The 21540-nt window shown below is 41.7% G+C and overlaps 2 protein-coding genes across 6 annotated transcripts in view; one reads left to right on the top strand and one right to left on the bottom strand.

Moving 5' to 3' along the window:
• Positions 1-8864, bottom strand: part of LOC138359256 (rhomboid-related protein 2-like) — a 26229-nt gene extending 17365 nt beyond the window's left edge. For 3 of the 5 annotated variants that reach the window (XM_069318342.1, XM_069318338.1, XM_069318341.1), the window contains exons 1-2: positions 2908-3062; positions 269-1040 (exon numbers count right to left, since the gene is read on the bottom strand). Coding sequence is in view for 4 of the 5 variants with exons in the window: in XM_069318338.1 (XP_069174439.1) it covers positions 269-325 (57 nt within the window). In the remaining variant the exon portion in view is untranslated. Of the gene's footprint in view, positions 1-268; positions 1041-2907; positions 3063-5522; positions 5583-8726 lie in introns of those variants that run through there. The other 2 variants (XM_069318340.1, XM_069318339.1) reach the window with 2 other exon arrangements.
• Positions 8818-21540, top strand: LOC138359257 (uncharacterized). Its single transcript, XM_069318343.1, has 5 exons — positions 8818-9084; positions 10056-10232; positions 13411-13595; positions 14498-14615; positions 19214-21540. Exons 1-5 carry the CDS (start codon positions 8818-8820, stop codon positions 19451-19453), a joined length of 987 nt encoding a protein of 328 aa, XP_069174444.1. The 3' UTR covers positions 19454-21540.

Below are 21540 nucleotides of genomic sequence, written 5' to 3'. Positions count from 1 at the left end.
TTGTGTACGATACTACTTATATCCATCAATGTTAGTTAAAATACTTTAAGTCTCATAGCTGCAACTTTCACATTGTAAAAAAACAATTTAATGCACTGAAACGTTGAGAGATAGTTTGACTTGGTAAACAATATCAGTAATTAACATTGCAACGAACACCTGTCCATTAGCAAGGGCAGCGGTTGACATTTGTTATGAAATTGTTAATATTCATCAATTAGCAGTAAAATAAGAGGCCAGTGCAGTTGGATATGTTTTCCGTACTTACATCAAGGCGCTTGACTGGGTCGTAGCTGGCGGCCATGTTGAATGGCTGAACTGACATGCAGAACCAATATGTTGTTTTCCTTCTCCCTTTCCTGCTCTGTCCTTCCTTCTTCACTGTGTTCTTCCTCTGAGATTTTCCCCTACTTACTTTCCTACCTTTTCTTTATTTTTCACCTTGTCCAGGATTGTTTTGTATGCTTTTCGCAACAGATTTTTTTTGCCTGTTGAATCATATTTCAAATGTTTTTATTTTAATTGCTAAAATGTTCGTCTTTACTATTCCACTTGTGGTTCCTCGCCAGTTCTCTTGTGTACGCCGACGTGGGTGTTATATATATGACTGGCTGCACCTCGTTCACATATGCTGCTGCTTACTGAATGCTGACAGATGCTGCGGTCCGCAGTTGAGTCAGAAAGTCTTGACCTCTCGTGGTCGCTGTGGTGTTATGTTGGCCTCAGTGGCAGCGATGCGAGGCTATGCTGTCATTGACAGCGATGCGAGGCTATGCTGTCATTGACAGCGATATGAGGCTATGCTGTCCTCAGTAACAGCGATGCCAGGCTATGCTGTCATTGACAGCGATGCGAGGCTATGCTGTCATTGACAGCGATATGAGGCTATGCTGTCCTCAGTAACAGCGATGCGAGGCTATGCTGTCATTGACAGCGATGTGAGGCTATGCTGTCATTGACAGCGATATGAGGCTATGCTGTCCTCAGTTAATGGTATTTCCAAGCAGGGGCAGAAATTCTTCTCATCCCACAATTTAACTCTGAAAAATATAGGTAAAATTAGATTTAAGAAATTCTAAACTTGCACATAAATGAGCTAATTTGCATATATATACTGATTATTTGCTTATGGGTTGTGATATAGTGATTATGAGGCCTGCAACTGTTACGTCGGAGACAGAAAGCCTGTGTATATATATATATATATATATATATATATATATATATATATATATATATATATATATATATATATATATTTATATATATATATATATATATATATATATATATATATATATATATATATATATATATATATACAAACCCAGCCTCCTATGATGAAAGTACTTATAGTAACTATGTGCTCGAAAGTACAAATATGTCGTGATGGACCACCAGAAAGTAGAGGTTGCTGGAATCTGCAATTTGTTAAAAGTAAAAAAAAAATGAAAAATTGCAGATGTTTGCAACGATACCAATGCCAGCCCTAACGCTAGAGAGAAGAAACAGAGGAGACATGATCACAACATACAAGATAGAGGAATAGACACGGTAAACAAGACCAGTTTTAAACTGAGAGAAAGGGGGGGACAATAGGACACATATGGAAGGTGGGAATGTAAAGCAATATTCGTGCCCTGAACGAGAGGTCAACACGTGAAATATACTGAAGGAGGTTGTGTAAGCCACCTCCATTCTCAACGATAAGATCCAATTCGACAAAGAACCCGATCGTCAGAATAATTCAATTATACCAGGTGAAACAAGGCCTGTAGGCGGGGCATAAAGTGCTATACACCTCACTTTCCGGTAGTCACCGATAGGTAAGTATTGATAGGTAAGTACACACGCACACACACATGCTGGATTAACAAGCATTTGGCCTTTGTTGATGAGGCAGGGCTCGTTAATACCGGCCGGTAATCGTTAAACCTTGATTCAACTTGCTTACACACACACACACACACACACACACACACACACACACACACACACACACACACACACACACACACACACACACACACACACACATCACTGCTATCGTGGGAGGCGGAAGTCCAGTGTTTAATTCCGACAGCTGATAGATTGCTTATTCATGATATAACAGTTACGTCACTATGCTCACCTATTTCCTTCATTCACACCAAGTCTCCTTGAACACCTTAGTTGTCTGATTATGTATGAATTATTTACGCGATATCTAACTGCAAATGACAAGATTGGAACTTAATTGGAAATACCGCATTAATAATTCACGAAACAACTCTACTGTGACATGTTGATTACTATAAGTGTTGGGAATACGAGTGACAATGACCAGCACACACGCACGCACATGCACTCTCTCACACACGCACACACACTCAACAGTAAATTGGTACCTGGGAGCTAGACAGCTGTTAAGGGCTGCTTCCTAGGGATGTGTATGTATGGGGGTGGGGGGAAGGTTGATTGATTGACAGTTGAGAGGCGGGAGAAAAGAGCAGAGCTCAACCCCCGCAAGCACAACTAGGTGAATACACACACGCAAACAGTGATATCACCAGAAACTTTATCAGTGAAGGTTTCAGAGCTCACTAGAGGTAGAGAGGAGGACCCCAAACACCATATACAGACAAACACCATATGTTGTAAATGTGTCACCACGTGATTAGTGACACATAACGTATCCCTACACACCAAGGAGATTTGTAACACATAACACCTGACGTATCCAAACAAACGCATTAACTTACTGTAACATTGTCAGAGGATTGTGAAGTGTTGTCAGGTAATTTTAAATTGTGAATTGTGGCAGTTACTAGAGCAACGTTGGGAGTTGCTTCAAAGGTGGGGTCCAGGAGCTTGAGCTCTTTCCGTGGAAGGTAAATTCATAGATGATGTATATACACAGTTACTTACCTTAAATTAGCAGTTAAGTCGATCGAGTGAGAGAGAGAGAGAGGCGAGGCTTGCGCTATCACTACCAAATGTGTACTGGTTTACCGCTCTGTCCCACGTTAGTCAGCGGTGTATAACACCCCCCACCTCACACACACACACACACACACACACACACACACACACACACACACACACACACACACACACACACACACACACACACACACACACACACACAGAGTGGTTGACAAATGGAATGCATTAGGCAGTGATGTGGTGGAGGCTGACTCCATACACAGTTTCAAGTGTAGATATGATAGAGCCCAATAGGCTCAGGAATCTGTACACCTGTTGATTGACGGTTGAGAGGCGGGACCAAAGAGCCAGAGCTCAACCCCCGCAAGCACAAATAGGTGAGTACACACACATACACACCATTTTGCTATCTTATCTCTTATCTTTCAACGCTTGTGTTAAATATACCTTTCGAAGTTAATTGATGAAATTCCTGCCGTTAGAGCGTAATTACTTATACTCCCAGTTTCTGCCTACAGGCTCGAACTTCAGCTCTTGGACCCCGCCTTGGCAGCCACCCCTTGTTGTCTAATTCCATACTTAAATGTATACAATCATATCTACTTTCCAAATTATAGATTTGTTTACGTGCACAACCTGCCCGTTTGGGTCATTTAATTGTCCTACTATTCTCAAGCTTAAAACTAATCTTACCTCTTAACTCATGTGTGTTTCAAGCTTACACTCGTTCGCTTGTGGAATTAATTGTTGTTGTTGCTTAAGAATCAGCTACTGGGAACAAAAAGTTCCAAGTAGCACGGGCTATGGTGAGCCCGTAGTGGACTTACCTGGCACAGGAGCGGGGCAGTGCCCGGGTGAATTAATTGTATACAGTTACTTTATATGTAACTTATCAATACCTTAGGATATGTTCTCTCACATTCGCCTCTCTTCTCTCTATCCTCTTGTTTTCGTCGTAAGGATAAGTTCCTCTAGTCTTCCCTCCTATCCTATCGCACGTAATTTTGAAAGGAGCTTCGTTGCAGTCATCGACATCATTTTTAGATTCATTACCTGTTTCAGGTATAGACTATAAGACTGGCTGCATATTGTAGGGTTGGTCTCACATAGGTGATGTGTTCTGAATGACATTTTATTAAGATTCTTCTACCTTCCCAGAGCAGACGGTACCGAGGTACCACCATCCCCACAGCTAACGGTACGGATGGTGTACGACAAGGGGCCAGATTCACGAAAGCACTTACGCAAACACTTACGAACCTGTACATCTTTTCTCAATCTTTGGGGACTTTGTTTCCAATTATTAAACAGTTAATGAGCTCCGAAGCACCAGGAGACTGTTTATAACAATATCAACAGTTGAATGGGAAGTTTTCATGCTTGTAAACTGTTTAATAAATGTAACCAAAGCCGTCAAAGATTGAGGAAAGATGTACACATTCGTAAGTACTTGCGTAAGTGCTTCGTGAACCTGGCCCAAGGCTCTCCCACTTCTGGGAATCAATACCAAAGAACATAATGTAACGTTTCCCAATGTCTGTAGCTCGTCATTTCCCCAGCAGGACGGCTGTAGAATTGAGAACAATAGTCTATCGTGGCGATAGATGGAGCTGTAGAATTAGTGTAGTAGTTCCATTCACTCTAGGAGACTCGAACCCTGGACCCCAGGCGTATGAGGCCAAAGCTCCATCGACCGAGCTATTGAGTAGTCTTAATAAGACTATTGAGTCCAGGGGAATGTAATGTTTATTTCCACAGAAGTGAGGATGACAGTTTAATAATAATAGTTCTACTAGCAGCACCTTCATTACACGGTGTCATTGGGATCAATACCCACATACCTCAATAACATAGTTAGTGTCAGTGATCAATAGCCAGACTCGTTCACTACACTACCCTGGGTAGTGTAGTGAATGAGTCATAGGCTGGAGTACGATACTCAAGCTTATGTACGTACGCGGTACTTCAGGCTATATACCCACACTACACTCTACACTATATACCCACACTACACTCTACACTATATACCCACACTACACTCTACACTATATACCCACACTACGCTCTACACTATATACCCACACGACACTCCAGGCAATATACCCACACGACACTCCACACTATATACCCACACGACACTCCAGGCAATATACCCACACGACACTCCAGGCAATATACCCACACGACACTCCAGACAATATACCCACACGACACTCCAGACAATATACCCACACGACACTCCAGACAATATACCCACACGACACTCCAGACAATATACCCACACGACACTCCAGGCAATATACCCACACGACACTCCAGGCAATATACCCACACGACACTACGCAATATACCCACACGACACTCCAGGCAATATACCCACACGACACTACGCAATATACCCACACGACACTCCAGGCAATATACCCACACGACACTACGCAATATACCCACACGACACTCCAGACAATATACCCACACGACACTCCAGGCAATATACCCACACGACACTACGCAATATACCCACACGACACTCCAGGCAATATACCCACACGACACTACGCAATATACCCACACGACACTCCAGGCAATATACCCACACGAGAGCTAGAGGTCCACCTCCTTCAACACACAACACAACACTACCGGCCCCATGGTGACTGCTGCTGATGCAAGGTGCTGCCACACATGGGAACACACGAACGTTGTTTATGGCCGGTGAACACGGTATATTAGCCAGGAATTCCGCACCACTGGGATGGGAGAGTATGGATTGACATATATCTTCATTTCCAGTAACTCCACTTGTTCCTCTCACGCCCAACCACTTAAGCTAGACGGTAGGGCGACGGTCTCGCTTCATGCAGGTCGGTGTTCAATCCCCAACTGTCCAAGTGGTTGAGACACCATTCCTTTCCCTCCGTCCCATCCCTAATCCTTATCCTGACCCCTTCCCAGTGCTATATACTCGTAATGGCTTGGTGCTTTCCCCTAATAATTTCCCTCCTTGTTCCTCTCACATATATATACTCTACAATATGGTCGTTGTAAATTAGTTTCTCATGTGCTATGTAATATTGCATATTTACATTGTAAATGTAGGAAGTTATCAAATTTATGAATTATTATTAGTTTATTTGTTTCGTTTGCTAGTCCAGGGTTTACTGTGAAGTTTGTAAACTAGAACTGAACTTTTGTGTAATGTTTTCTGCAGCGAGGGCTATATACCCACACTACACTCTACACTATATACCCACACTACACTCCACACATGAGACCAGAAGACATGGCAGGATGTGCAGAATACCCCCGTTGAAAAACAGAGGTGCAACTGGTACTCTGAGAGAGAACTCTATCAACATCAGAGGCCCGAGACTGTTCAACACGCTTCCACTACACATAAGGGGCATAACTGGCAGACCCCTCACAGTGTTCAAGAGAGAACTGGATAAGCACCTCCAAAGGATACCTGATCAACCAGGCTGTGACTCGTACGTCAGGCTGCGAGCAGCCGCGTCCAACAGCCTGGTTGATCAGTCCGCCAACCAGGAGGCCTGGTCGACGACCGGGCCGCGGGGACGCTAAGCCCCGAAATCATTTCAAGATAACCCGTCGAGAAGATCCTATACTAACTAGCATGCCTCCTCGTCTGTCTCACATAGACAGAATTAGATGCATGTTCTACATGTTGTGCAGTAGGTTATTGACCACTCACCCACATAAGGTGATTGGAGTGCATTTTACAATGATAACCAACATGCAATACATTGAAATTGAAATTGAAATAAGTTTATTGAGGTAAAATACACACAAAGGGATGAGGTAGCTCAAGCTATTCTCACCCCGTTCAGTACATCGTGTTAATACATACATAGACACACATCACAAACAATAAACATATTGCCAAATATTCTCAGAGATAAACATCTACATTTCCTTGCAATACATTCATTTTCGTCTGTGCTACATAGAGGTCAAGTGGCAGCGACAACAGCTCAAGCAGCAGGTGATCAATGTAAGGGGCGAGGATCACGCCATGGTAGGTGCTTAGGGAGGGAGACGGCAGGGAAGGAGGGTAGGGGTGATGAGAGAGGGAGGGAACCTGAGGGAGGAGCCAATGATCTCACTCAGCACACTGCTGTCTGACCTCAGCAGCTGCAATATGCAGTCTCCGTGGTGTAGTGGTAAGACACTCGCCTGGCGTTCCGCGAGCGCTATGTCATGGGTTCGTATCCTGGCCGGGGAGGATTTACTGGGCGCAATTCCTTAACTGTAGCCTCTGTTTAACGCAACAGTAAAATGTGTACTTGGATGAAAAGACGATTCTTCGCGGCAGGGGATCGTATTCCAGGGACCATAGGATTAAGGACCTGCCCGAAACGCTACACGTACTAGTGGCTGTACAAGAATGTAACAACTCTTGTATATATCTCAAAAAAAAAATAACACATTCCAACCCATCATCTTGTTTAGATAGTACTTTCTGTAACTATGTGCACCATAGTATAAACATTGACGTATTAAGTAATTAGATAGTAGAATTTGGTACTATTCAAAACTTAACCAAACCAACCTTACCTTGAGGTGCTTCCGGGGCTTAGCGTCCCCGCGGCCCGGTCGTCGACCTGGCCTCCGACCTATGCTTCACTAACCTAACCAAATCTAATCTATGTTGCACTTGCCTAATCTAACATAGCCTAACCCAATCTAACTAAATTTACCGAACATAAACCAATCTAATCTAACTTTGCTAAATATAATCTGTCTAAACTTAAACAAAGCATAGCCAATCCACACTTAACTTATCGTAAACAAACCTCTGACTGCCCAACCTAATCTATCCTAACCTTACCTCCCCTTACCTAGTCTAACACATGCTTTGGCCCTTGGCAAAAATAACGAGAAGACGGTAGATTCGTGTACCGTTCGGTAGATCGATCGACTCCTGTACCGTCCGGTAGATCGATCAACTCCTGTATCGTTCGGTAGATCGATCGACTCCTGTACCGTTCGGTAGATCGATCAACTCCTGTACCGTTCGGTAGATCGATCGACTCCTGTACCGTTCGGTAGATCGATCAACTCCTGTACCGTTCGGTAGATCGATCGACTCCTGTACCGTCCGGTAGATCGATAGACTCGTATACCGTCCGGAGGTACCCAAGTCACGTGATCCGTCTTTTTCATTATACAAAAGACTGTTGTTGCTGTTGTTTAAGATTCTGCTTCTAGGAACAAAAAGTTCCAAGTAGCACGGGCTATGGTGAGCCCGTAGTGGACTTACCTAGCACAGGAACGGGGCTGTAACTAGGCAATATCAACAAAAGACTGTGATATCGTCTCAATTTAACTTATACAGGAAGGTCAGAATAGCATGCCTGCAAAGGACAGGGTGTGAGGTTCTTGATGCTACACAGGTGTGTATAGGAGTAGACTGCTTCTGACTCTTGTTAACAGGCTGAGAGCTTTCCCTTCCCAATAGTAAGCCTTACCCTACTAGTTTTCCCTTGAACACCACCCGCCAATCGGATAGTAACCAAATAAATAGGGGGTAGAAATAGCCTAAACTACTCTATCCCTTTGAGATGCATTTCTTTCTTGTCTCAATAAACATACGTGAACTTGAACCAAATAAACATGAACTAAATACTGTACCGCTTTTTAAACTATGAGATATTGATCAAGCACAAAATACATAATTAAAATTATGAAGCTTGTACTTTTACAGCCTGGTTTTGAATGCTGAAATCTATTTATTATGTTGTGCTACATAGTGTTGCATGACACAAAAATAAGATACTCACAGCAAATGAAGCCATTCTATAACATACGAACACTCTTAAATGGAGGAATAATGACGCCGCGTTGCCATGGCTACGGCGTCTAACAACAAACATGGCGACCAAGATCACCAAATGGACGCGGGAACGAGGTGGGCAGAAAGATTTCGCTGATCTAACTCGCAGAAGTCACCAGCGTCTCAAAATTTGCCTCACAAGCCACGACGCCGCCAAGATGAGAGAACTGGCTCAATGCGCCACCAGAGGCGACACCCAGAAGAGGCAAGAGTCGAGCAGGAAACTGGAGAGTAGAGAGGACGCGGTTATTCGCAGGAAAATAGAGAGACTACGAGCTCAGCTCCATGACGTCACACTCAGTGAGGTTAGCGATAAAGTATTATGATGATATTTACTTTTTTATGAGGAAATTAACTTTTTTTGTGAGGAACTGATCTTGTTTATGAGAAAATTAACTTTTTATGAGAAAATGAACTATTGTAATTTACTTTTTCATGAGATAATTAACTCTTTTGAACGAGAAAATATATTTTACATATATTATAGCCTGTGTGAAACTGAATAAATATGGCGAAAAGTGTAATAATTATTTTATTTGGGTGTAAAATAATACATTGTATACAAATATTCACACCATTATATATTATGTGTATTTTTATGTCTACCTTATATCATATTGGACTAATATGTTTCAGAAATAATTCTCACCGAAACTGTATGGCTGTGTATGCAGAATGGTTGTTTTCTGTCGGGGTTTCACGATCGATACCCACCGAGGACTGACTCATTGTATGAGTGTCCACCGTGACTCATTGTATGAGTGTCCACCGTAGTACTTTGCTTACTCGCCCTTCACCCGTCTCTCATTCAACTTTCATCCGTCCCTCACTCATTTTTCGTCCGTTTGTCACTCATCTTTCAGCCATTTCTCATTCATCTGACATCCTCCTCTCAGTGAATTCTCATCCATCTTACACTCCCCTCTCTCGACCCCCTCATCCATTTCTTGATTTTCTCTTATTATTCTTTTCTTCGTTTCTAACTTTATCTTACCTCCATTATCACATTATTTTTTTATTATTTTCAGCTATTCCTGACAGTACACAAATTGATATGTAAACATTAAATCATTTGTATGGCATAATACAAATTTTATAATAATTATTATTTTATTTATACAAATTACAGAAGATCTGATTACAGAAAATTTATGATTGATGTTTGTATTTCTATAAAGCCACATGTCAAGAACAGCAAAACTACGTATTTTTACCCTGTCTTCACTCTACCAACCGCTCATTCTGTTGGTTCCTTTCCACCCTTACCTGGCAAAAGGAGACGCAGCAGCAGTCGCCGGCGAAGGTGGAGAAGGACCTGGCAAAGAGGAGCGTGGAAGAACTTCAGCGAGAGGCACAGAAAAGGCAGCGAATAGTGACGAGGGCTCGAACCCTCGTTCCCACGACACCCGCCCCCACAACACCAAAGCAGAGAGCCCACACCATCCATGAGCAGGTGGGTGAAGGGGAAGCCTGGAAGTGGATGGCAGGCGCTATAACCAATTACACTCCCTCCTCCAAAAAGAAAAAAATCCCTAATTGAAATCTACGTGTTGAAGAATTTGCTCACTTTATCGAGGTGCCCTAAGGTCTTAAACGTTTATTTTAGTTAATGATATTTTTATATCGTTTTCTTTGTACATCACTAAAGAAAATGAACCTGAATCACTAACTAAGATATTGTACTTTTGTTGTTGCTTTCGTTGCCGAAGACAAGAAACCTGTACTTAGGCTTATCTAGATCTCCCCCTTGGCTAACTATTGACCTTACCCAGGATGAAACCCACATAAGCTATTTACTACAAGGTGAGCAGCGGCATCAGGTGAAAAGAAACGTGTAGCGGGTTTTATCTCTCCAATGCATTAGGTGCAGTAACAGGTGTGGTAGTGTTCGAATGTCTCCCCACAGGTGTGGTAGTGTTCGAATGTCTCCCCACAGGTGTGGTAGTGTTCGAATGTCTCCCCACAGGTGTGGTAGTGTTCGAATGTCTCCCCACAGGTGTGGTAGTGTTCGAATGTCTCCCCACAGGTGTGGTAGTGTTCGAATGTGTCCCCACAGGTGTGGTAGTGTTCGAATGTGTCCCCACAGGTGTGGTAGTGTTCGAATGTCTCCCCACAGGTGTCGTAGTGTTCGAATGTCTCCCCACAGGTGTCATAGTGTTCGAATGTCTCCCCACAGGTGTTGTAGTGTTCGAATATTTCTCCGAATGCTAGTAGCATATCTGGAGAGAATGAACTTTGTGACACACCTCCAACATGGGTTCAGGGATGGCAAATGTCTATCCAGAACTAAGCAAACGTAAAATGTTTAGCACTCCCCCGTGGAGCAGTGGTAAAGTACTCGCCCGGCACTTTGCGAGCGCTTTGGCCTGGGTTCGTATCCTGGTCAGGGAGATTGACTGGGCTCTTGCACCAGGTGATACGTCCTCACCAGGGACTGTACTATTGTTCCTAGAGATCCTTAACCGGAGCCTCTGTTCACCCTGCAGTGAATGGGTACCTGATTGTTAAACGATTTGGCGGGTCGTGTTCCGGGAAACAATTAGGATTAGGGACCTGCCCGAAGCGCTATGCGTGCTAGGCTTTACATAAGTGTAAGAACTCGTATATATTGTTGAATATGACCGAAAAGGTAAGATTAATAATTCTAACACCAATTTTCTCATTATTTCTTATGTTTTTCTTCACTGTTGGTGGTAATGGAAATATCAATTCTCCAAAATTCATTTTTATTTATGGTCTGGCGCCTGAACGCGTTTCGTAATGGCTTATTACATTTTCAAACACTTAATTTACACACACAAATTCATCGTACTTATACTCGTTGTTGTAATAGATTTAGCTATTCGGAACAAGTTCCAAGTAGCACGGGCTATGGTGAGCCCGTAGTGGACTTGCCTGGCTCAAGAGCGTTGCTGACTTATACTTTATTGGGTGAGGTGATATGATACAAAAGTTTTGGTTCAGGTAAACAAACTTGTGACAAACACAAGACAGAACACGAAACAATGGGTATAACTTGGACATGAGAACATAAGAATGGAAGTAACTGCAGAAGGCCTATTGGCCCATACTTCTACTTGCTGCTTCCATATTGGTTCATACTTCCTCTTGCTGCTTCCATATTGGTTCATACTTCCTCTTGCTGCTTCCATATTGGTTCATACTTCCTCTTGCTGCTTCCATATTGGTTCATACTTCCTCTTGCTGCTTCCATATTGGTTCATACTTCCTCTTGCTGCTTCCATATTGGTTTATACTTCCACTTGCTGCTTCCATATTGGTTCATACTTCCTCTTGCTGCTTCCATATTGGTTCATACTTCCTCTTGCTGCTTCCATATTGGTTCATACTTCCTCTTGCTGCTTCCATATTGGTTCATACTTCCACTTGCTGCTTCCATATTGGTTCATACTTCCTCTTGCTGCTTCCATATTGGTTCATACTTCCACTTGCTGCTTCCATATTGGTTCATACTTCCTCTTGCTGCTTCCATATAGGTTCATACTTCCTCTTGCTGCTTCCATATTGGTTCATACTTCCTCTTGCTGCTTCCATATTGGTTCATACTTCCTCTTGCTGCTTCCATATTGGTTCATACTTCCACTTGCTGCTTCCATATTGGTTCATACTTCCTCTTGCTGCTTCCATATTGGTTCATACTTCCTCTTGCTGCTTCCATATTGGTTCATACTTCCTCTTGCTGCTTCCATATTGGTTCATACTTCCTCTTGCTGCTTCCATATTGGTTCATACTTCCACTTGCTGCTTCCATATTGGTTCATACTTCCTCTTGCTGCTTCCATATTGGTTCATACTTCCACTTGCTGCTTCCATATTGGTTCATGCTTCCTCTTGCTGCTTCCATATTGGTTCATACTTCCTCTTGCTGCTTCCATATTGGTTCATACTTCCTCTTGCTGCTTCCATATTGGTTCATACTTCCTCTTGCTGCTTCCATATTGGTTCATACTTCCTCTTGCTGCTTCCATATTGGTTCATACTTCCTCTTGCTGCTTCCATATTGGTTCATACTTCCTCTTGCTGCTTCCATATTGGTTCATACTTCCACTTGCTGCTTCCATATTGGTTCATACTTCCTCTTGCTGCTTCCATATTGGTTCATACTTCCTCTTGCTGCTTCCATATTGGTTCATACTTCCTCTTGCTGCTTCCATATTGGTTCATGCTTCCTCTTGCTGCTTCCATATTGGTTCATACTTCCTCTTGCTGCTTCCATATTGGTTCGGGGTTTTGAAGTGGGTAGAATATAGTTGTGTTTTAATTGGCTGTTGATTGCTGGCAATCAACAGCCAATTAAAGTACAATTAAGTACAGTACAGCCAATTAAAAGAACAAAATATTTTTGTTCCAAGGAGCTGAATCTAAAACAACATTGGTGTTACGTCTTGAATGTTGTAATACCACACAATTACATGCGTGTATGTAAATACGTATGCAATTACATAATTGTGTACGTGACAATGTTCGAACACCTCCCTGCAAGTGTGACCACCAGGTTTTGAACCACCAATTTACATGCCTGTGTAAATTATAAAGTATCTTTCTACAGGTGTGTGGCAGTGTTCGAACATTTCCTTACAGGTGTGACCATGTTCAATCCTCTCCCACAGGTGCTGAAGGAGAGAGCAAGACAGGTGAAGGAAAAGGAGGAGCGAGTGAGAGAGCACCTGGAGGAGGAGGCGAGGTGGGCGAGGGTGGTGGTGAGGAACCAACAACAGTTTAAGGAGGACCGATGGAAACAGCACCTCCACAAGACTCACAAGAAGGAGGCATTCAAAAAGGACCTCGATAGATTGTGAGTTACATATGCATGTATATATATGCACACACATATATCAATGTTTGTCTGTCGGCCCGAGACTAGAGACCAGACGCATGGAACTAGTATGCCTATTCCTACTCTCACCTAACTTTGCATAGTGATTACAGTGGGGTAGGTGCCCAGCATAGGCTGGTCGAGGTTGACACATTTTTCCAAATAACAATGTTTTACCCTCATATACCAAATCCGAGGAGACTCAGCCACCGGCTCGACCCTTTTGAACAGTGATTTCCAATCTCTTTGTGAATGACCCTATATTGTGTACTCAGGAGTCTAGACCCTCCTAAAATGTATAAGCATATTATTTTTATTACTATATTGTAAAACAAATGACACTGATTTTGGCAAAACTTTAAAAAATTATAATTGTACTTTGCCCTTATTAAGCCGAAGAAATTTTGATGTCACTTACATATAGGTTCTAGTAGCACAAATCCATGTGCTGACCTGAGTAGCATCTTCGACTCGAAGTCGAAGTAATCACTTCATCGCACATCTGGAACGTGTTCCGGTCCTCCGTCGATACAACACCCGCTTCCGTACACCCCCACCACAGAGACAGTGATGGATAGAAACAGAGAGAGAAAGATAAAAGGGGATATGTTGATGTGATGACAGACTGTGAAATGCTGTATATGTTCATATATTTTAATTATTTCTGATATCTTTTCATGGATTTTTTGTTGAAGGATGCCGGTTCTACCAAGTCAGAGAAGAATAGATAAAGAGAGAAAAACAAAGATATAAAATGAGACAGACAAACAGAGGTGCAGAGAGACAGATAGACACAGAAAGACAGTTCTGCTAGGATATAATGTACATGCGTAATAGGTGTGTTTTATTATTTCTTCTGTGGTGGATGCTGTCTGGTGGAGGTGTGAAGAGCGAGCAGCCAGCCGGGAGACTGAACGAGCCCACCTCCAGCGTCTCCGGCAGGAGTTGGAAGGCAGCGAACAGGTGTATCTCCAGTATCAACACCACCTCCACACACAGGTTGGTTGGTTTCTTTCTCTTATTTGCATTTTTTATCTTTCATAAATGGGTTATGAAGTTTGCTTAGGTGGTGTCTAATTTTTCTCTCCATGTATCAGGCCCTGCACATGGGTTTCTTGTATACCAATATATCTCTCTATGATTGAAGGCAATTATAAGCTTTACCTTTATTCTATAAGCAGTTGTTGCTGGCCCTTGTATGATAATTATTAAAGCTCCACTACTTCTTATTCCTACTTCAGCTTTCTATTGTGTTCTGGTGGATTGTATACAGCCCCTTTAATTATCTTCACCTGTTTCTAAGATTTATGCGACATAGTTAGAATGTTCACTGGTATCTGAAGTTACAGTGAATGTTCACTGTAACTTCCTCAAAATTCCTCTCCGAATTAACAGCGGTTTACACCTCCAGTTCTCTGCGATAATCAGTACGAGCCATCAGGAGGATTTGAACTGCATATTGGATACTCCCAAGCACATGCCTTAAACCACTGGACCACTGTCTTTTGTTTTATATTTCTGATCATCTGGTAGCCTCTGGGAATAACTGCATTATAAATGGCCACAGTATCTTTTGTCTGTTAAAGCTCTACTATCAGGGTCTGCCTTTCGAGTACTATCTTTCAGGACATTCACTTTGTTGGAGATTCCATCGACATTTGTTTACCCGATAAACAAACTTCTTGGTAACTCTGTTGGCATATACACTAATTGGCATATGTATTTTTGGTATAAAAATTCGTAATTTCAAACTCCAAATATGTGCAGTGAGCACATTGGCACATATGGCTAAAAAATTATGCTTATGAGTCAGATTTGCGATATTTCCGATATTTTGAAAACTGCTGAATGGTTTGATTAAAATCTGAAGCATCGCCGTTTTCAGTAATTGGCATATTTTCGGTATAATAGGTCGTAATTTCAAACTGCAAATATGTACAGAGCCAAAAATTGGCTCCAAAATATGGCTCAGGAGTCGGATTTGGGATATTTTGAAAACTGCAGGAGGGGTTAGGGCAAAATGTGACTCATCGCCGTTTTCAGTAATTGGCATATTTTCGGTATAAAAAGTCTTAATTTCAAACTGCAAATATGTGCAGAGAGCCAGAATTTGGCTCGAAAATATGGCTCAGGAGACGGATTTGGGATATTTGGAATATTTTGAAAACTGCAGGGGATTTGGACAAAATGTGACCCATCGCCGTTTTTAGTAATTGGCATATTTTTTTTATAAAAAGTCGTAATTTCAAACTGAAAATATGTGCAGAGAGCCAGAATTTGGCTCCAAAGTATGGCTCAGGAGTGGGATTTGGGATATTTTGAAAACTGCAGGGAGGTTTGGGCAAATTGTGACGCATCGCCGTTCTCAGTAATTGGCATATTTTCGTTATAAAAAGTAGGAGTTTCAAATTGCAATTATGTACAGAAAGCCAAAATTTGACTCCAAAATATGGTTCAGGAGTAGGATTTAGGATATTTGGGATATTTTGAAAACAACAGGGGTTTGGGCAAAATGTGACCCATCGCTGTTTTCAGTAATTGGCATATTTTCTGTATAAAAAGTCGTAAATTCAAAATGAAAATATGTGCAGAGAGCCAGAATTTGGCTCTAAATTATGGCCCATGAGTCGAATTTAGGATATTTGGGATATTTTAAAAACTGCAGGGGGGTTTGTTCAAAATGTGACCCATCGTCGTTTTCAGTAATTGACATATTTTCGGAATAAAAAGTCGTAATTTGAAAATGAAAATAGGTGCAGAAAGACAGAATTAGGCTCGAAAATCACGCTTAGGACTCAAATTTCCGACATGTTAGATATTTTGAAAACTGCAGGGGGGTTTGGGCAAAAAATGACCCATCGCCGTTTTCAGTAATTGGCATATTTTCGGTATAAAAATTCGTAATTTGAAAACGAAAATAGGTGCAGAGAGTCAGAATTCGACTGAAAAATCACACTCAGGAGTCAAATTTCAGACATTTCAAATATTTTGAAAATTGCAGGGGGGTTTGGGCAAAATATGACCCATCGCCGTTTTCAGTAATTGGCATATTTTCGGTATGAAAAGTCGTAATTTGAAAATGAAAATAGGTGCAGAGAGTCAGAATTCTCCTAAAAATCACGCTCAGGAGTCAAATTTTCGACATTTTAGATGTATTGAAAACTGCAGGGGGGTTTGGGCAAAATATGACCTATCGCTGTTTTCAATAATTGGCATATTTTCGGTATAAAATGTAGTAATTTGAAAATGAAAATAGGTGGAGAGAGTCAGAATTCGGCTGATAAATCACGCTCAGGAGTCAAATTTCTGACATTTCAGAAATTTTTAAAATTGCAGGGGGGTTTGGGCAAAATATGACCCATGCCGTTTTCAGTAATTGGCATATTTTCGGAATAAAAAGTCGTAATTTAAAAATGAAAATAGGTGCAGAGAGACAGAATTCGGCTCGAAAATCATGCTTAGGATTCAAATTTCTGACATTTTAGATATTTTGAAAAGTGCAGGGGGGATTGGGCAAAATATGACCCATCGCTGTTTTCAGTAATTGGCATATTTTCGGTATAAAAAGTCATAATTTGAAAATGAAAATAGGTGCAGAGAGTCAGGATTTGGCTCGAAAATCACGCTCAGGAGTCAAATTTCAGATATTTTGAAAACTGCAGGAGGGTTTGGGCAAAATATGACCCATCGCTGTTTTCGGGTAATTGGCATATTTTCGGTATAAAAAGTCATAATTTGAAAATGAAAATAGGTGCAGAGAGTCAGGATTTGGCTCGAAAATCACGCTCAGGAGTCAAATTTCAGATATTTTGAAAACTGCAGGGGGGTTTGGGCAAAATATGACCCATCGCTGTTTTCGGGTAATTGGCATATTTTCGGTATAAAAAGTCATAATTTGAAAATTAAAATAGGTGCAGAGAGTCAGAATTTGGATCAAAAATCAAACTCAGGAGTCAAATTTCCGAAATTTCAGATATTTTCAAAACTGCAGGGGACCTTTGGGTAAAATTTGACCCATCACCGTTTTCACTAATTGGCATATTTTCGGTATAAAAAGTCGTAATTTCAAACTCCAAATATGTGCTCACGAAACCTCACGTAACGAAACATAACGTAACATCATTATCTCCAAAACAATTCCATGTTCCAATGATCAAAGAGGGTAAAAACACTACAAGATACAAGTTATTCTATATGAATGAGGACTGGCTGTGGCTATTAAACAATACTGCTTTATCAACTTCAGTCATAATTATATGTGAATTTGTGCATCCATTACATAAATCAAGTATATGAATATACGTTCGTGGTGTTTAGGGGAGATTTAAGCATTGCAAAACTAATTAAGGCAATAGCATTGTAATTGAGACTGGTTCTGAGTAAACTGTCAGTCTTTGCACAGTACCGCAATTCAACAAACACCTGCCTATCTAACGTCGAATGTCGTCGTTATTACGCCTTGGTACATTCAATAAAGACTAAATAAAGTAGATAAACCTCTAATTTTCATAAGTGTTCATGTAATTAGTGCATTTGAAAGCTTACTAACAAGTTCTGAGTGATATATTCGTCAGCCAGACCCATAAGAGAAAACCCACACAATGAATGGGTAACTATAATTACTTTTCTTCTCGATCATAGTTATCCCATTGATTTACACTTGGTTTGTACAATGACCACCTCGTATTAAATGCTAGGAAACTACCAAATCCAATCATCCACTAAACTCAAACAGAAAAATAAAAATATCCTACAAACCTCTATTAACCTTTCCATAAAACACCACTGATTAACAACACCCGTTTCTCTCATCATTTATAAACTTAAAAACTTTGCTAATATACCCAATCTCAATCAATTTTAAATTTCAACATGTGACATCCCTCCTTATTAATAACTTGACATCCAACGTCTATATGATAAGCTTATAACACCTAATCTTCTTTGTAAAGGTGTTATATTATATTACATATAGCCCCCACCCTCCCGAGTCCATCGTTGGGGAGGGGGGGGGACAAATTTGTATTTGCCGCCTTTTAATACTTCTGTGAAATATTTCGGCTAATATTATTAATATAAAATAGGTCATCAATTTTCTTTTACAAGGCACTAATTCTATTATCAATTCTCCACTCTCAGCAGATTTCACAATGATCACTATGAACTTGTTCTAAAAGTGCAAGATTAATTTATTAAATAAACAGTTTATGCATCCCTTTTTAATACAAAGTTTGTGTCACTCGACCGGTCGTATATTTATGTGTATAGTACAGATTACATGTCAAGTTGAGGTGAATATTATTAGGGTAAGTCGGTTTGGTTTGGGGTAAGATCAAGTTCAAGTATGTTTATTGAGACAAGAAAGAAATACATCTCAAAGGGATAGAGTAGCTTAGGCTATTTCTAGCCCCCTTAGGCTACTTCTGTAATCTTCTAAGATTACACTGCTCTGTCCCACTCTTCCCCTCCCACAGGAACTATATCTTACACCCACAGGGACTATATCTTACACTCATGGGGACTATATCTTACACCCACAGTAACTATATCTTCTTAAAACACAAACTTTATCGTTCCCTTCCCTCTCTGTTCTTCAGGCCGCCCAAGAGAAGGTCAGGAAGCGAGAGGAGCTCTTGAACGAGATCGAGCAGGTAAGGGCGAGGCAGCTACAAGAGGCACAGAAAGAGGACGAGACGAGAGAGTCGCACCTGAGGTACTCTGCAGCCAAGAGAGCTTACGCCAGGAGGATCAAACAGAGGATCCTGGATAAGATGAAGGGCAAGAGGACTCCCGTGGCAGGAGCTCCTGAAGAGGAGAGGAGAACGACAGAGACGTGAGGGATTTTAAACTCTGCGGGCTCACCATAGCCCGTGCTACTTGGAACTTTTTGTTCCAGGTAGCGAATCTTTAACAACAACAACGTGAGGGGTTGTAGGAGTCAAGAATTTATTCAACCACTTACGAAACCTTTACATCTTTTCACACACCACGGCGGCTTTGCTTACATTTACGTAACAGTGTATGAGTTCCGAAGCGCTACGAAGTTGTTTATAACAACCGATTCATAAATGTAAACAAAGCCGCCATGATAAAGGAAAGATGTACTGGTTTCGTATGTGGTTGTATTAACCCCTGATAAATCCCGTGAGGCCAGATTCACGAAGCAGTTACGCATGTACTTACGAATGTGTACATCTTTCCTCAATCTTTGTCGGCTTTGGTTACATTTATTAAACAGTTTACAAGCATGAAAATTTTCCAATCAACTGTTGTTATTGTTACAAACAGCCTCCTGGTGCTTCGGAGCTCATTAACTGTTTAATAATTGTAAACAAAGCCGCTAAAGATACAGAAAAGATGTACAGGTTCGTAAGTGCTTGCGTAACTGCTTCGTGAATCTGACCCAACTTAAGGCTGGTGTCACATAAACTGACCATTAACTAGGCTGCGACGAGGAGGTTATCTTGAGATGATTTCGGGGCTTTTAGTGTCCCCGCGGCCCGGTCCTCGACCAGGCCTCCACCCCCAGGAAGCAGCCCGTGACAGCTGACTAACACCCAGGTACCTATTTTACTGCTAGGTAACAGGGGCATAGGGTGAAAGAAACTCTGCCCATTGTTTCTCGCCGGCGCCTGGGATGGAACCCGGGACCACGGGATCACAAGTCCAGCGTGCTGTTCGCTCGGCCGACCGGCTCCCTCCCTCATGGATGCCAACTGCAATGTCAATTGAACAGTATAACATTGATATAATTTACATAGAGTGAGTATGTCAGAGGGAGCCGGTCGGCCGAGCGAACAGCACGCTGGACTTGTGATCCTGTGGTCCTGGGTTCGATCCCAGGCGCCGGCGAGAAACATTGGGCAGAGTTTCTTTCACCCTATGCCCCTGTTACCTAGCAGTAAAATAGGTACCTGGGTGTTAGTCAGCTGTCACGGGCTGCTTCCTGGGGGTGGAGGCCTGGTCGAGGACCGGGCCGCGGGGACACTAAAGCCCCGAAATCATCTCAAGATAACTTCTCAAGATAACAGTAGTAAATTAGCGGAAAAATAAGAATTTAAAATATCGTCTTAAGAAATGATATAATTCATTTATATAAATGAGAAAATATGAGAGAAAAATGAGAGAAATATGAGAAAATAAATGAGAAAAAACATGTGAACAAAAGTATTAATTACTGTACCGCAACAATTGTTTACTGGAAACAAATTATCACAAAAGGTTAGCGGGAATTGGTCGTAATATCGAGCGACAACCGCTAGATAACGAAACCGATGGATTTAATGACTAAAACAGAAATGCCATATTGATTGTTTCCGCTGGAGGCGGCTAGTGTATTGTGCACCCCATACTTATCTTGGAGGCGGCTAGTGTATTATGTACCCCCATACTTATCTTGGAGGCGGCTAGTGTATTGTGTACCCCATACTCATCTTGGAGGCGGCTAGTGTATTGTGCACCCCCATACTCATCTTGGAGGCGGCTAGTGTATTGTGTACCCCCATACTTATCTTGGAGGCGGCTAGTGTATTGTGTACCCCCATACTCATCTTGGAGGCGGCTAGTGTATTGTGCACCCCCATACTCATCTTGGAGGCGGCTAGTGTATTGTGTACCCCATACTTATCTTGGAGGCGGCTAGTGTATTGTGTACCCCATACTTATCTTGGAGGCGGCTAGTGTATTGTGTACCCCATACTCATCTTGGAGGCGGCTAGTGTATTGTGCACCCCCATACTTATCTTGAAGAAGGTAGTGTATTGTGCACCCCCATACTTATCTTGAAGAAGGTAGTGTATTGTGCACCCCCATACTTATCTTGAAGGAGGTAGTGTATTGTGCACCCCCATACTTATCTTGAAGAAGGTAGTGTATTGTGCACCCCCATACTTATCTTGAAGGAGGTAGTGTATTGTGCACCCCA

Source organism: Procambarus clarkii, chromosome 90 (genome assembly GCF_040958095.1).
Source record: "Procambarus clarkii isolate CNS0578487 chromosome 90, FALCON_Pclarkii_2.0, whole genome shotgun sequence".
Classification (NCBI taxonomy): Eukaryota; Metazoa; Arthropoda; class Malacostraca; order Decapoda; family Cambaridae; genus Procambarus; species Procambarus clarkii.
The sequence above is the reverse complement of the archived record's forward strand: the minus strand, read 5'-3'. Positions and strand labels throughout refer to the sequence as shown.

Bases quoted from the DNA above. Each gene is read 5' to 3' on its own strand.
- LOC138359257 (XM_069318343.1), top strand. From the start codon at position 8,818: ATGGCGACCAAGATCACCAAATGGACGCGGGAACGAGGTGGGCAGAAA. The intron at 9,085-10,055 runs GTTAGCGATAAA...ACCTGGCAAAAG, and splicing joins ATGACGTCACACTCAGTGAG to GAGACGCAGCAGCAGTCGCC. The intron at 10,233-13,410 runs GTGGGTGAAGGG...CCTCTCCCACAG, and splicing joins CCCACACCATCCATGAGCAG to GTGCTGAAGGAGAGAGCAAG.